Source organism: Symphodus melops, assembly GCF_947650265.1.
Source record: "Symphodus melops genome assembly, chromosome: 13".
NCBI classification, from domain to species: domain Eukaryota; kingdom Metazoa; phylum Chordata; class Actinopteri; order Labriformes; family Labridae; genus Symphodus; species Symphodus melops.
In genome coordinates, this window is record NC_136703.1 from 930,135 (window position 1) to 943,792 (window position 13,658).

The 13,658-nt window shown below is 47.1% G+C and overlaps 3 protein-coding genes across 5 annotated transcripts; all 3 read left to right on the plus strand.

Annotated features, from left to right (window-relative positions):
* Positions 1–317: 317 nt before the first annotated feature.
* On the plus strand, positions 318–4,582 carry lrif1 (ligand dependent nuclear receptor interacting factor 1). Of its 3 annotated transcripts, XM_079358491.1 has the most exons (4): positions 318–736; positions 833–870; positions 1,603–2,986; positions 3,594–4,582. In XM_079358491.1, exons 2-4 carry the CDS (start codon positions 833–835, stop codon positions 4,308–4,310), a joined length of 2,139 nt encoding a protein of 712 aa, XP_079214617.1. In that variant the 5' UTR covers positions 318–736; the 3' UTR covers positions 4,311–4,582. The 3 variants fall into 3 exon arrangements, with proteins under 3 accessions (XP_079214617.1, XP_079214618.1, XP_079214616.1); XM_079358492.1 differs by lacking the exon at positions 833–870; XM_079358490.1 differs by having other exon boundaries at positions 319–870.
* Positions 4,583–5,000: 418 nt separating this feature from the next.
* Positions 5,001–7,959, plus strand: LOC306833797 (uncharacterized protein). Its single transcript, XM_079359330.1, has 4 exons — positions 5,001–5,146; positions 6,301–6,882; positions 7,204–7,314; positions 7,437–7,959. The coding sequence occupies exons 2-4, from the start codon at positions 6,316–6,318 to the stop codon at positions 7,854–7,856; spliced, it is 1,098 nt and encodes a 365-aa protein (XP_079215456.1). The 5' UTR covers positions 5,001–5,146; positions 6,301–6,315; the 3' UTR covers positions 7,857–7,959.
* Positions 7,960–8,551: 592 nt separating this feature from the next.
* Positions 8,552–12,761, plus strand: igf3 (insulin-like growth factor 3). The gene is made up of 4 exons (XM_079359331.1): positions 8,552–9,145; positions 10,019–10,163; positions 11,350–11,600; positions 12,081–12,761. The coding sequence occupies exons 1-4, from the start codon at positions 9,110–9,112 to the stop codon at positions 12,294–12,296; spliced, it is 648 nt and encodes a 215-aa protein (XP_079215457.1). The 5' UTR covers positions 8,552–9,109; the 3' UTR covers positions 12,297–12,761.
* Positions 12,762–13,658: the final 897 nt, after the last annotated feature.

The window sequence follows — 13,658 nt, forward strand, 5'->3', positions numbered from 1 at the left end:
AGTTTGAAGCTCGACGCTGCACGAGAGGAAGAAGAAACCCCCAGAATCCACGGCTTCACGTGCTCATCGCTGAGACGACTGTACACCTTTCACCGTTTACCTGTTTGTTTGTTTGTTTGTTTGTTTGTTTGTTTGTTTGTTCTTTATTTTAAAGTTGCAACGTTTACAAATGAGAATATTCAAAAACAATTACAAAAGTAATTACTTTACAGAACCGAGCATCACAAATAAACAAGTAAGATACAAGAAAACAAAACGTAATAAAAAGTTATTCAAAGAGAAGAAACAAAAACTTCAGAGCGGATACGGAAACGGATTTGTTTGACCGGAAGTTGGCGGAGAAGGAGCGTTCAAGAGCGGCACGGTTTGTAAACGCTTCAAACATTAAAGTGTGCTGTAAGAACGGGCTGTTCTGAATAGGTGTGCACGTGACCTCCTGTTTGTTTACAGCCAGCCTCTAGTGGATACTTTAGGAACTGCAGGACTGTTCCCTTCAGCGTAATTTCTTTTAAAACACCGGAAGTTGCTCCTTGTCTTGAACGCGCCTTGTTTAAAGAAACCGGATGTGCTCTGAACAGAAACGGAAGCTGAGGATTTGGGCGCAGGAGCGTTTTTGATTTGTAAATATTAAAGTGAATTCAAAACGGATTGTTAAACGGACGAGGGATTACAGCAACACAAACTCCCGTTATACGTACAGGACGTGAAAAGACGGCAATCAGTGACGTAATATGACGTAAACGGCGTTTCTTTCCTGAGCAGTTAGCATGTTCATTAATATTATTATTATTGTTAATATTGTTGTTATTGTTCTGTAAACTTCACTCTGAAGATGTTTCCAGCAACTAAAGACCAGGAGGCTGTTACCAGGTAACAAGAGTCGATCAGCCAATCAGAAGCCTTCATTTTATTGAACACTTCATAGATCAAGCTTCACCTGTGACTGTAGATTTCACATGTTCTGTCAGGGGTGGATTTATTTATTTAACTACAAACAGTGTGATTCTCTGTTCTATTTAAAGGGTTAATATTTAACTCTATAATATCTAAATGAATTATAAATGGACTCATCTATTTCCAACAGTCAAAGACAGAGAAATTCTTCATGTTGTAACAGCAAACCATGATGTTTAATGTTAAAAACCAGAGATGTAAAGAATACACAGGTTCACGGTGAGCGTCAGCAGCTGCACATTTCTAAACTGAGGCAACAATTTGGCTTCAATACAGAAAAGTAAAGAGGTGAGAAGACTAGACTAAAACTGTGTGTAAATATCACAAGAAGACGAAGAACTACACAAACAGCACCACCGACATTTTGCAGCGTTTAACGAGATGAGAGAAAAAGAACATTAAAAGACCAAATCACAGTGACGAGCAGGTGAACAGCTCCTAAAGGAATCTGTCTCGTCTGTCTACAGTCTCATTTAGACAAATAAATCCTGAGTTCAGTGAATCGTTGCATTCTGATTAAAAACTTATTTATAAATCTCTTATTCAGGGAAGGTCTCCTCCTCCTCCTCCTCCTCGTGGGGAATCTTCAGCTTAATAGAAACATGTTGATAAAAATAAATGTGACATATTTGTGTGTTGTCGGTCCAGGATCCAGCACCCAGCCCGGCCCGCTGCGGGAGCAGAAGGACACAACGTCATGAAAGTGATTCCTGTGCAGCGGCTCGGCGAGAAGTTTGCCCCGACTCAAATGAGCAAACCCCAAACCGGTCTGACACGACCGAAGGCGGTCGCTGTGAACGTCACGTCTGTCGCAGCACACAGAGCCCCCCCGGACCCCTCCGTTACACGCTTCGTCAGGACGCAGCTCGGCTCTGTTTTATCCAGTAAAGGAGATTTGAATCCTGGGAGCTTCAGAAACAGACATCCGCCACAGGAGCAGCCTCTGTGTCTAAAGGCTAAAGTCCCTCTGATGTCATCGCCTGCTGCTAAAGGTCAAAGGTCAGAAACACTCCCAGGTTGTCTCCCTGTCAAACCAAGACTGGAGAGCGTTCACACTCCTTCCAATAATCAGGTCCGAGTGGACTCAGCGTCCGAGCGCCCTCCGCCCGTCAACAAGCCCCTCCTCCCTCCGTCAGCCGACCCCTCCTTTAATCTGCTTTACTTCTCACCTCTCAACCTTTTGAATCCAGCTGTTTCTCCAGCGAGCGCTGCTGCATCGCCCTCGTTTAAAACGCTCCACAACTCCTCCAGTCAAAGTTCGTGTGGACCCCCCCCACTTGCAGGACCCAGAACCAGTTTCAAGTTGATTTCCCGGGTTCCTCAGAGACCCAACAGCCCCATCAGATGGAAGATTGAAGAAGAGGACAACTCGGCCCCTCCTCCCGTCCCTCCATCGTCTTCCGTCGCTTCGGAGATTCTTCGGGCTCTGGCGGAGAGAGAGAGGGCGTGCAAGCAACCAGAAGTCATGAAGAAGTTTGAGGCACGTCCGGGAGAAGAGGACGCCGTAGTCCTGTGCAACGGGACGGTGTTCAAGAAGCAAAGCGATGCATTTAATAACGTGAAGAAGGACTCGTCGACAGCAGCCACAAAAATCGACGAATTCAACAAAACTAAAGAATCTCCTCCGCAGCTCGCCGCGCCGCCAAGAAAGCCGCTCTACCAATGTATCATTCCACGCAAATCCCATGAGGTCATCGACCTTTGTGACGACGACGCTCAGGACGACGAGAGTCAACGAGCGGCCTCACAGTCGACCTATCCCGATGAAGACAACGTCCTCTTCACGTTGTGTTCGCCCGAGGATTTCACTCCGAAGACGCAAACGTCTCCGGCGAAGGAAGCGGAGCGGGCGAGCGAAGGAGGTGACGGAGGACGAGAGAGAAAGCCTCATCAGATGGCGTCAAAACCTGTTTGTGGTGCAGGCGGGGCGGAGCAGAGCGCCCCCGTCCAACAGGTGGAGAGTACGGGCGCCACTTTGACCTCTGACAGCAGCAGCTCGTGTTCCACACAGACGGAGTCCTGGAGCGGGGAGGTGAGAAATGGCGGTCACTCTGGGAGTCGTGGAACATACTGTGCGATGGTTTACGATCAGCTATCGTGATTTATTCTTCTGTAACAAAAGTCTGTAATATATCAAATATCATATTATCGTCATCGTGGCGCCACATGTCGCGTATCGCGTGTTATGGCGTGTTATTCCGCCGCACCGTCAGAACACACATCTGCCGTTTGAAGTCACGATCTCACGGTGGAGATTTTACCGACACGAGATCTCGCGTGATCAAACGTGAATCACCATAACGTCCTCGTTCGTCCTCATGACACCTTATAAAAGACGCTGGTGTTGTTGCCATGGTTACACACGCTGCTCTTCTTCTTCTTCAGTATTCCCCTCTGCTCGCGGGGTCCGTTGTGTTTATGGAATCATGACTTCCAAACTCTGGCTCGATGAGGAGCAGTGACATCACTTTACCCCAAGAATTAGGCCACGCCTCCCGAGTCCCAGCTCGTCTCGTCCCGTGTTTCCTGACTCAGGCAGCATTCAGCTGCTAGCTTGTGTTTACTGCTGACGCCCGTCGTGTGAGAGAACGAGCAGCTCATCTTCACGTTTTAAAAAGCTTTATTTGTGTGTGTTGCAGAGCTCCGCTGATGACGCGTCCTGTCAGATGTCCAGACGACTGCTCAGACGGATGTTTGGCGTCACAGCGGACGTGAAGATTTGTCTGCAGAGGGTCGATGACGCCTCAGCTGAGTTACGCCAGGAAGCAACGAGCCAGACGAGGGAAGAACTTTCCTCTCTGGATCCTGACAGTCCGCTGGGCAGCGACGGATACAGCGAAGTGTCTGCAGACTCGCACGCTGAACCTCTCCGGTGCTCTCATTTGAATCCGACAGCGGACGCACGCCATGTTCTGAACGACGCTCAAAGCGACTACATGGAGCCCATCGAGGACGAGAGTTTCCTCCACACGGACGACAAACAAGACATCGCTACCGGCACGTGTCCGGACAAACGGAGGATCGGACGAACGAGGAAGCGCACGACTTGTCCGTGTTGCGTGTCGGGAACTCAAGGTCAGACGGTGACTCTCGCTGTGAAAAGAGCGCTGACGACGGAGCGGGCGAGAGGAAAGGGTGGAAGAAAAACAGCGAGGAAACGCGTAGTAATCCGGTGTCCCAATGTCAAGAAGCAATGTTCCGATTTGTCAGCCGGTCGTGGCGTTTGTGCGGCGCCTGCGGACTTTGACGAGCTGAGGTGTAACGAGGAGATCAAACGGCTCCGAGCGCTCCTCCAGGAGAAAGAAGCAGCGTTGGAGCTGATGAAGAAAACTGCAGCTGACAAGAAACGTCACTAACATCTACAAACTAATGTTCTGTTGTACAGTTTAATCGAATTGACTGAATTGTAGGGTTGACTTCTTTGTTTTTAAGGATCTCTGTTTGTTCAGGTTGTGGCGCCACCCTGTGGACAAAGTAGTGCATCTTATCTACATGCAGATGTTTTTTTCTGAGCAGGTATAAAGAATGTTTTTAGACTAAAGCTTTCTTCTAAACACACATAACGTTAATCTGACATCGACACGGCGCCGACACAGACATTAAAAAAAAATAAAAAATTTAAACTCTTCTTGCTGCTTGTTTCTTTTTTTCTGTGGCTTAATAATGAAGCTGATGTGTAAAGTCCTGCAGTTCCTGGAGTGTCCACTAGAGGCTGGCTGCAGTTCCTGGAGTGTCCACTAGAGGCTGGCTGCAGTACCTGGAGTGTCCACTAGAGGCTGGCAGCAGCAGCACAGGAAGTCACATACACACCCATTCAAACAGCCTGTTTTTACAGCAGACATGAACATGTTTACAGCCTGCTTCAAAAAACCAAATAGGTGTGATTAGCTCATGTCTCCATCCACACACACTGTACGGGGGGGAATGTTTTGATGACTCGGCAGTTTTGATTGGATGAAGGATCAGAGTGATTCACAATAACCTCTCGGAGGTCAAAGACAAACAAAGGAAACAACAGGTGAAAATCTGATTGCCACACTTCTCCTGACCAGCAGGTGGCGCTAACGCACCAGTTCGTTGTTTGTAAACAGCCAATAAAACAGGAGAAGAAGAAGTGCATCGCTCACACCGGAAGTGCTTTATTAGTAAATGAAAGTGCAGCGAAAGATTGAGTTCAGCCGGTGTGTTTGAGGTATGTACCAACATTTATCTGCATCTTATCTGTACCAACTTCACCTTCTGTCTGTGGGTTCGTGTTGAACATATTCACGAGTTTATGGGTCGAACTTTAGCCCGTCAGAGCCGAGATGTTCGGTACCGATTCTTTCCTTCTCTGTCGTGTCAGCTCAGTGGAAATCAAACCGATTATCTCAGAGTTAAAGAGGACAAGCAGTCTAAAGCAGATATTTACACTTCAGATAAAAACACACTTTGTTTTCTTTACTGTGAAGCATCGAATCAGAGTAAACCTGGATTTCTTTTGATTTCCCCATAATTTAAAAAAAAAAAACTGAATTTCCCTCGGGATCAATAAAGTATCTATCTATCGATCTATCGTCAAAGAAAGGCTCTGTGTTTGATGTGTGAATCCATAAGTGTGCCCTTAATTAACTCAAATGGACTTAATTAACCAATCAGAGGCTTCTGAAGCTCAAAATGGAATCATCTGGAGTTTTCTTTTTGTTTAAACACACAATAATTTTTAATATTTATTGATGTAATCAAAAAACAAAGGTTTACTCTGATTTGATGCTTAACAGTAAAGAAAAAAATGTTGGCCTATTTGGTTTTTTCTGTGTATGTAAATATCTGGTTTCGAGTGTATTCACGGTCCTCTGTGGTCGTATTTGACCTTTAACCCTCAAAATAACCAAACATTTCAAGGTCACATTTTAAATCATGTTCCTCTAACATGTCTGTCTCCAAACCCCCCAATGATGAGAAAAGTCCATCCTCTCCGTCTTCTGCCTGCTCCACTTTTCAGAGATTTTCCCTTCATGACATCACAAAGGGCAGTAGCCCCTCCCCCAGGTGGGTGACACTCCCACAGCTAGGTGTTTGTTCTGCCCTCTGAGTCTGCCTTCTCACCGTAAACAATAGGACATGGAGCCAGAAAGCAGCGAGTACACCCGAGCCCTTCCAGAGAGGGGGCGTGGTCAGACACAGCTCATTTACATATTTAAAGCTACAGACACAGAAACAGCCTGTTCTGAGCAGGGCTGAAATAGAGGGGTTTATAGACATGATCAAATACAGGATCAGAGTGGATTTACAACAACACACTTCACACACAGCAGAAATGTTAAAAAGGTCTTCATCACTGACGGACTCGAACCCTGTTCACAGGTAAATGCACAGAACATGGATCTGCTTGAGAGACAGGAAATCTACATCCCAGAAGATGCCGAGGTGAAAAGCATCCCTCTTCGTAGTTTACCCAACTCTGTGCAGAAGCGAATTGGCCTCTCGGTGTCCGACTCTGACGGCTCCAAGAGGCTCACAGACTCTGCTGTGGGCGTGTGGATTTGTCCTGCGGTCCTCCGACAAATAGGCCAGAAGCAAACCTCCAACCAGGGAAATCGTCATTTAGACAGTCTGTCCTCGAAGATAGCCAAAGATGCTGCTCCGGGACCTTTCCAGGTGTCTTTTGTCTCCTCCAACAAAGCGGCTCACAAGGTGCTGAAAGAGACTTTACACGGAGCAGATGTCTCCGCAGACACGTCGTCCACCGCCGTCTTACCTCCGGGCTTGGCGCCGCAGACCTACCAAGTGGCCGTCATCGTCTATCAAGGGCGTGTTTACCTCTCCATCAGGAAGCGCAGTCGAAGCAAGAATCGCGGAGAGACGAAAGGTCCACCGCCGGCTTCCAAACCGATCAAACCTGCCATTCCTTCAACGCCAGTGACCTCCGCTAACGGCCCGAAGAAGGTAGGACGACTTTTCTTCCGTGCAGTGTCTTAACAGTTAGAGATAAAAACACGGCAGGTCCTTTACGAACTGGAGGTAAAGACAGGTCAGTGACCCCGACCAATAGGAGCACAGAGCGCTCCAAACGCACTAAAGTCACGAGCGTAAACAAAAAGCATGATGAAGTGAAATGAGACTGGAAATGTTTAGTGCAGTTCATGTTTGGACCTCCAGGGGGAGCTAGAGGGGCGCGTCTGGTTTACCCACACAAAGAGCACGAACCGTTTGTTTGGACATTTGTGCTCTCTAACCTTTATTTCTGAATCCTTCATCCTGGTGCAGCCCGTCGCCCCCCAGGCTTCTCTCAAACCCGCCAATAAAAAACCACAGAAGAAGAGACTGCGCATCACTTTGCCCCCCAGGTCCAAATCCACCACCACCACCAGACAGCAGGTACTTAAAGACTTTGATTGTGGGGGGGTTTTCATAATGTGGCTCAGTGGAAGTGTGGAGAAGGTCGGGGATGTTTCCGTTTGACCACGGTTAAATAAATGTGGCGGTTCTGTTTCCTCCAGGAGCTGCAGAACAGCCTTCAAGCTGACGGGAATCTCAGCAGCAGCAAAGAAGCACACAGTGGAGACGGAAAGGACAGGTCCTCGTCCCGGTCTGCACCTTCAGCCCCCCGTTCTTCTGACGGGGCGCTCGGACCGAGCATCCTGGACGCTGGCGAGAAGCAGCGTGCAGACGACCCGGCAGGCCGGATTCTACAGGAGAGCGACCAGGCGGGCGGCGAGGACGCTCAGAGCCCCAGTCAGGACGAAGACATGGACGTCGATGGAGGGAAGGACAGTGAGAGCTGGAGCTGCAGAGAGTTTCGCAGTGTCGACACCGAGTGTGACTTTAAGGAGCTGGCTCAGGAAGAGAAGATCTCTCTCGTTAAAGCGCGACTCCAGCAGAGCGAAGCCCTGCTGAAAAACCTGAACTCGTCAAAGTGACAGAATGTTTGACGTTTAGACTCCACCTCTTTGATCGGTGATGGTTTGACTTTCACAAACTTCAGTTTTCTGCAAAAAGGTTTACATTAAAGAAATCACCGTGTACAGACTCGCCAGCTTTTTCTTCCTGTTTGAAAATAATAATCAACTTTATTCATGCAGCACTTCTCTTCACAAAACACAGGATTAGATAGAACACACGTTTTAGATCTTAGATAAGAGTTCATAAAAACATCCAGAGAGACGGTCCGATGCTGAAACCAGCCTGCATCACAGACTCCGCCCACTTCTACCTGCCACGAGGAAAACGGGTTCAACAGGAACATTCTGTGTTCTTATAATCACGATGTCATTAACACATCGGTTAAACAGTGAAGCGTCAGCAGGTGAAGAAACAGACGAGCTCACGTCGCAGTAAGAACAGGTTTGTGATCCGACATCGCTCACGTGGCGTCACATCACAGAAGAGACGCCGTCCAGATACCGTTGGAAGTTTGCGTAAATGTGTACTTTTAAATTGTGCATCTGGCAACCCAAACCGCAGACTCAGAGGATCCTTAATCAGTTAAAATGAGGTGCAATATTTTCCGGTATAATCGTCGATATATATATATATATATATGTGTGTGTGTGTGTGTGTATATATATATATATATATATATATATATATATATATATATATATGATTGGATTTTAATGATGGATAGTACGGAGCAGTAAACACTTTAACAAGTCCTACATGTGCTTCATTACACGGGGTGTTAAAAGTGATGAATCACAAACTGAAGTGTTTGAACATGTGGAGGCTGTTTTAGTACCTTGTTATTCTTATTGATTGAAAACCAGTGAGTTAGTGGGTGATTCCTCTCAGTGGAAATAAATCCTTGACGATGGACATGAAGCTAAAGTGACCCTCAGGAGCTTCATGAAGGGGGATGTGTTGCTGTTGCACACTTTCAGGTGTGTTATGAAGGCGCTGTTTACGAGCTGGTGTACGCACACGCTGAGTCGCTCCCAGCCTTCAGAAAAGAATATCATGTTTGTGATTGTGACAAATCTGCAGTGAGAACACAACAGGACTTGTTCCTCTGCTGTGACAGTGTTTGAAATCATCAGATAACGGCTCAGGATGAAACAGTTTGAGGAGCAGAGGGAGGAAACGTCCAGCTGTGGTCCTCCTCCTCCTCCTCCTCCTCCTCGTCCTGCATGAATAAAAGTCTGCAGGTCTCCTCCAGTCCGTCCACACAGACAGGATGCCCTCCTCAAACGCCCGACCACACGCTCTGAAGGTAAGAGCAGCTTTCACATGTTTCTTTTGTCTGAACACGGCATCAGGAGGACGTTTCTGTTTGTAGCTTCTGAACCTTTTCTGGTCTTTGTGTCCTCGCTGGATCCGAGCTGCACGTGCTCAGAGACGGGACGAGTTTTTAAAGCTGGCTTGGCGTGCACAGCAGGTCAGCAGTGGGACAGATGGTCACATTCTGAATCAGTACTGATTTGGATTAAAACAATCTGAACATGCTCAAACTATTTGTCTGAACCTGAGAGTGAAGCGTGGTTTGGACACGCCTTCAGCTTCAGAACAGAACCCGAGCCGGTGTTACGCTGAGAAATGCATCCCTGCAGAGTAACTGCATGCACCTCGCAGGACAATGCACACAGACATCATTTCTACCTGTGCAGACACTTCACAGTCAAACAGTGTGTGTTCACACAGGCGGATCAAAACACAGCTTTTACAGAGTCTGCACAACGATAAAGACACTTCATGTTTGTCAAGTAGAAACTGAGTCATTAACTTTTAGTTTGAACACTCTGACAGGTGCATGCAGCTCGAGACAGCTCCCTGGATGAGTAAAACATTTTCTATTAGAGGAGAATGTGTTGTGTCGTATGTTCCTCCCAGACTGTCTTTTAAATGTTTTGTCTTATGGACACGTCTCCATTCCTGGTGTAGATAGATAGATAGATACTTTATTGATCCCGAGGGAAATTCAGGGGAAACTCAGAGGATTTAAAATCTGGAGAGGTCAGCTCCACACAAAGCGGGGTGGTGACACGGTGTGGGGTCACGGACACTTGTTGTGTGTGTGACAGGCAGAACGTTGTTGTTGTTGTTGTTGCTGTTGTTGTTTCACACAGTCTCTCCTCCTCCTCTCCAGGTGTGGTGTGTCCGGCTGTGCATGTTCTACTCCACCATGTGTCTCTCCGGCTGGCCGCTCTCCTCCGAGGCCGCCAGACTCCGCTGTGGAACTGACCTCCTCAGTGACCTCATATTCGTGTGCGGAGATCGTGGAATCTATTTGGGTGAGTTTTTTTTGTTGTTTACTTTGTCTTTATTAGAGAGAGAGAGAGAGAGAGAGAGAGAGAGAGAGAGAGAGAATGACATGCTGCAAAGGTGCCACAGGTCGGATTTGAACCTGCACGCTTCAGGACTGTAACCTCACGTACATGGAGCATGCAAACTAACCACTAGGCCACCAGCTCCCCTGAGATTTGAATTTTCGTGCACACGAGCAGAAAGTGAATCTTTGCTCACTTTGTTTATCCCGGCAGGTGAATAGATATATTTGTAAGACTTGAGCTGTCACGTGTTCGAGTCTTACATCACGCAGGCTGAGAGCGGTTCATCTATCAGGTTCTGCTTCTTGCATAACGAGGAGGGTGAAAACATTGAATCCTGAACTTCTATCTTGTTGAAGCAGAAAAGCAGATGATTAATATTCTGTCCACTGCAGATGTTATGAAATATGACAAAGGAAGCAGATAGAGCCGAATGTTATCGAGGTTATTCTACCCCGGCTGTGAAATCTTCGCTCCACAGATATGACCACGGTCAAGGTGTCCACATGAACACACGGCGAGTTATCAACCCTCCGAAAACAAACACACCCTGACCAGTCACAACAATATTCATCTGCACTGCAGGGGGCGGAGCCAAAAACCTTTCACTCCAACAATAGCTCATAATAATTATTATTTTTAGTTTTTTAACCACATGGTCGTTTCTCGCCGGGGTTCACCTTTAAAAGCGTGACCTCCATGGGAAGACAGGTGCAACATCTCACCTTCTTTCATGCCTTATCTTCTAGAGATTTACCCACAAGCCCTTTCACTCAGTTCCTGACCAAGGCCACCTCCCCCGCCCGCTATCACAGCGCCGAGCTGTTAATCCACCAATATGGCGGCGCACTCACAGGACAAAGTGCCTCAGTGTGTGAACGCAGCACAGCTTCATATTCAAGGCTGATTATCAGACCAGAGACTGGCTTTAGTGCCCACAGAGACCCGGCGTGGAGGCGTCCAGCACTGAACACGCAGTGTGGAGCTGCAGCACGGGCTTGACCCGAGGCAGTCCGGAACTTTCATTACAACCTCTTCTTACGAGCAGATCTGTGCAAAGAGGTCGACGGAGTTCACTTGATGTCTCCTTTAAAGTGTAACATGTCTGTGATCTCCTGCCTGCCTTCATTTCAACGCTCTGTCTCTGCAGGTAAAGGCACGTGGTCCGGGTACGGCGCTCGGCCTCGGGGAAAGGGGATCGTCGACAAGTGCTGTGGATCTTCAGGCTGCGAACTTCAGCACCTGGAGCTGTACTGTGCCAAACCAAAGAGCCCGCCGCACACCACAGCGTATCCATCCACAACGACGACAACAACAACAACAACAACAACAACGATGACAACAACAACAACGATGATGACAACGACAGCAGCTCCTCAAACCAGCACGGAGCCGGACACGGTAAGACCCACACCTCGCTCTTTCACCTTCAGAGGAGTCAGACGCATCACCTGGTACGAGGGGGCAAGCTGATTGGATGAGAAGTTTTGTATTAATAAGAGACGTACAGACCAGGGTTTGCGTGCAGAAAGTCCCCTGAGGAGGCAGAACCAATTGAAACAGACCAAAGCTGATGTGCATCAATGCATGTCCACACAAACAGACCATGTCAACGCTTCCATTCCTGCTAGCTTAAAGAGCACAACGTCTGTTAAGAGATGTATTCATGTTTGCATTGATAGACTGACTGCTGTTTTCCACAAAGATATCTTCCAGCACAACATATTAAATCAATAAAGTGTGAAAGCTGTGACCTGAAGTAAACCCTTCATAAAGTGGAGATCTGTGATCAATCCGAGCCCTCACGCAGGCCCAAGGTTACCTGCTGCAGCCAAACTCCCCGGCCTTCAATCTTCTCTTTGTTCTCTCCTTCCCTCGCAGGCACAGCAGCTGTTCCAAACGGTGTATCAGAGGAGACTTGTGCAGCACCTCGGGGCTCCCAACAGCTCCAAAAGAGAAGCTTACAGAAAGAAATCAAAGACTTCACTCCGAGGGAGAAGCAAAGTTTCATCGTCACGCAAGAGGACGAGCTCGGCCAGCGCGGCTCCTTCAGCCTCCAGGAGTCCTCTTCAGAGACCCAGCAGGTCTGCATCCTGACTTCAAACTGGATCTTTAAAGTGACGTCACAAAGACGGACGCTTACAGCCCAAAAACAAACTGAGAGAAACTCTCCTCGAAGTCGGCGTCACAAACAGATCTGGAAGGAAACAAAAGGCGGAGTCAACTCCACGTCTGATCTTCTCTCCTCTGGATTAATCGCTGTCATGTCGGCCTTTTGCTTCTCTCACGGACGTGTTCTGTTATTTGACTTTAAGTTGCAAAGCTTGTTTCTTTAAAGATGTTCCATAAAGCCTGTTAAATAGTGATTTTACACGTTTTCTATCCCAGTTCTGATGTGAAAAAAACATGCAGGACTTCTGCTGCTGATGAGAATCACTTTTCTTCAAAGGTCAAACGCACAAACTCTCATGCAGCACATGTCGCTATGATCCAGAATATCTCGTGACTAAAGCCAGCTCAGAGTGACACCACTGTCTGTGGTGCATTAAACAGGCCTCAGGGTTGATGAGAACAACGTGGAGGGAGACGAGCCTGCACACACGCTCAACGCCGCGACAAGTATCCATCACACGCTGTCCAAGCATCACTGTGCTGTTTGTCGAAACGTGAATCTTTGAAACGTTTGAAGTCACTGAGCAGATGTGCAGGCTTGTCTGCGCCTCCTTCCTGTTTGTTGGCGTCTCATTGGTCCTTGAGTCGAGGCTGCAGGAAGTGAGGCGAGGTGCGGCAGGTTCTTGTGCTAATAGAAGAGCTCAGTTAGCATGTTGCTGATGCTATTAGTGACCACAGCATGCACACTTTAATGTTCCTCTGAATCAGTGAGTGTAGGTCACATGGTGTCGTCACATTCAAACTGAGTTTGATGATAATCTGAATGTGTTTTATTGCAGGGCGGTTTCTTTAGTTTCTAATGTTTAAAGAACTAATCATGTTTTTTTGTGTAACATGTTTTAACCTGTTGATGTTGTTGTGATGAAACAGTTACTCTGCGTTTATTCAAGAACACTAATATTTGTTTAAATGTCGTGTAGCTCCTTTATTCAGTTTTATTTTTTTAGTTCCTTTTTTGGTCTCCTCCAACTCCTCCTTTCACTACCGGGATTTTTAGCTGCTAAATTCACTTTTTGCATCGTATTTATTTATTAGAAACACATCTTAAAAATAACCAACTGGAACTGTGCGCGTGCAGAGCAAACGGCTCCGTCAGCGAGCTTCCTGTTTGTGTTTGAAGCTTTGAGATCATCTCTGAGCTCCTGTCTTTAGAAATGTTCGGACCCTGACGTCCTGTGACGTGAGCTGTTTGCTGAAGATGTTTTCTTACCTGTTGTTGTTGTTGTTGTATATTTATAAGTTACATAAATGTGAAGCCTGTGATGTTTTAAAACACTTTATTCTGCA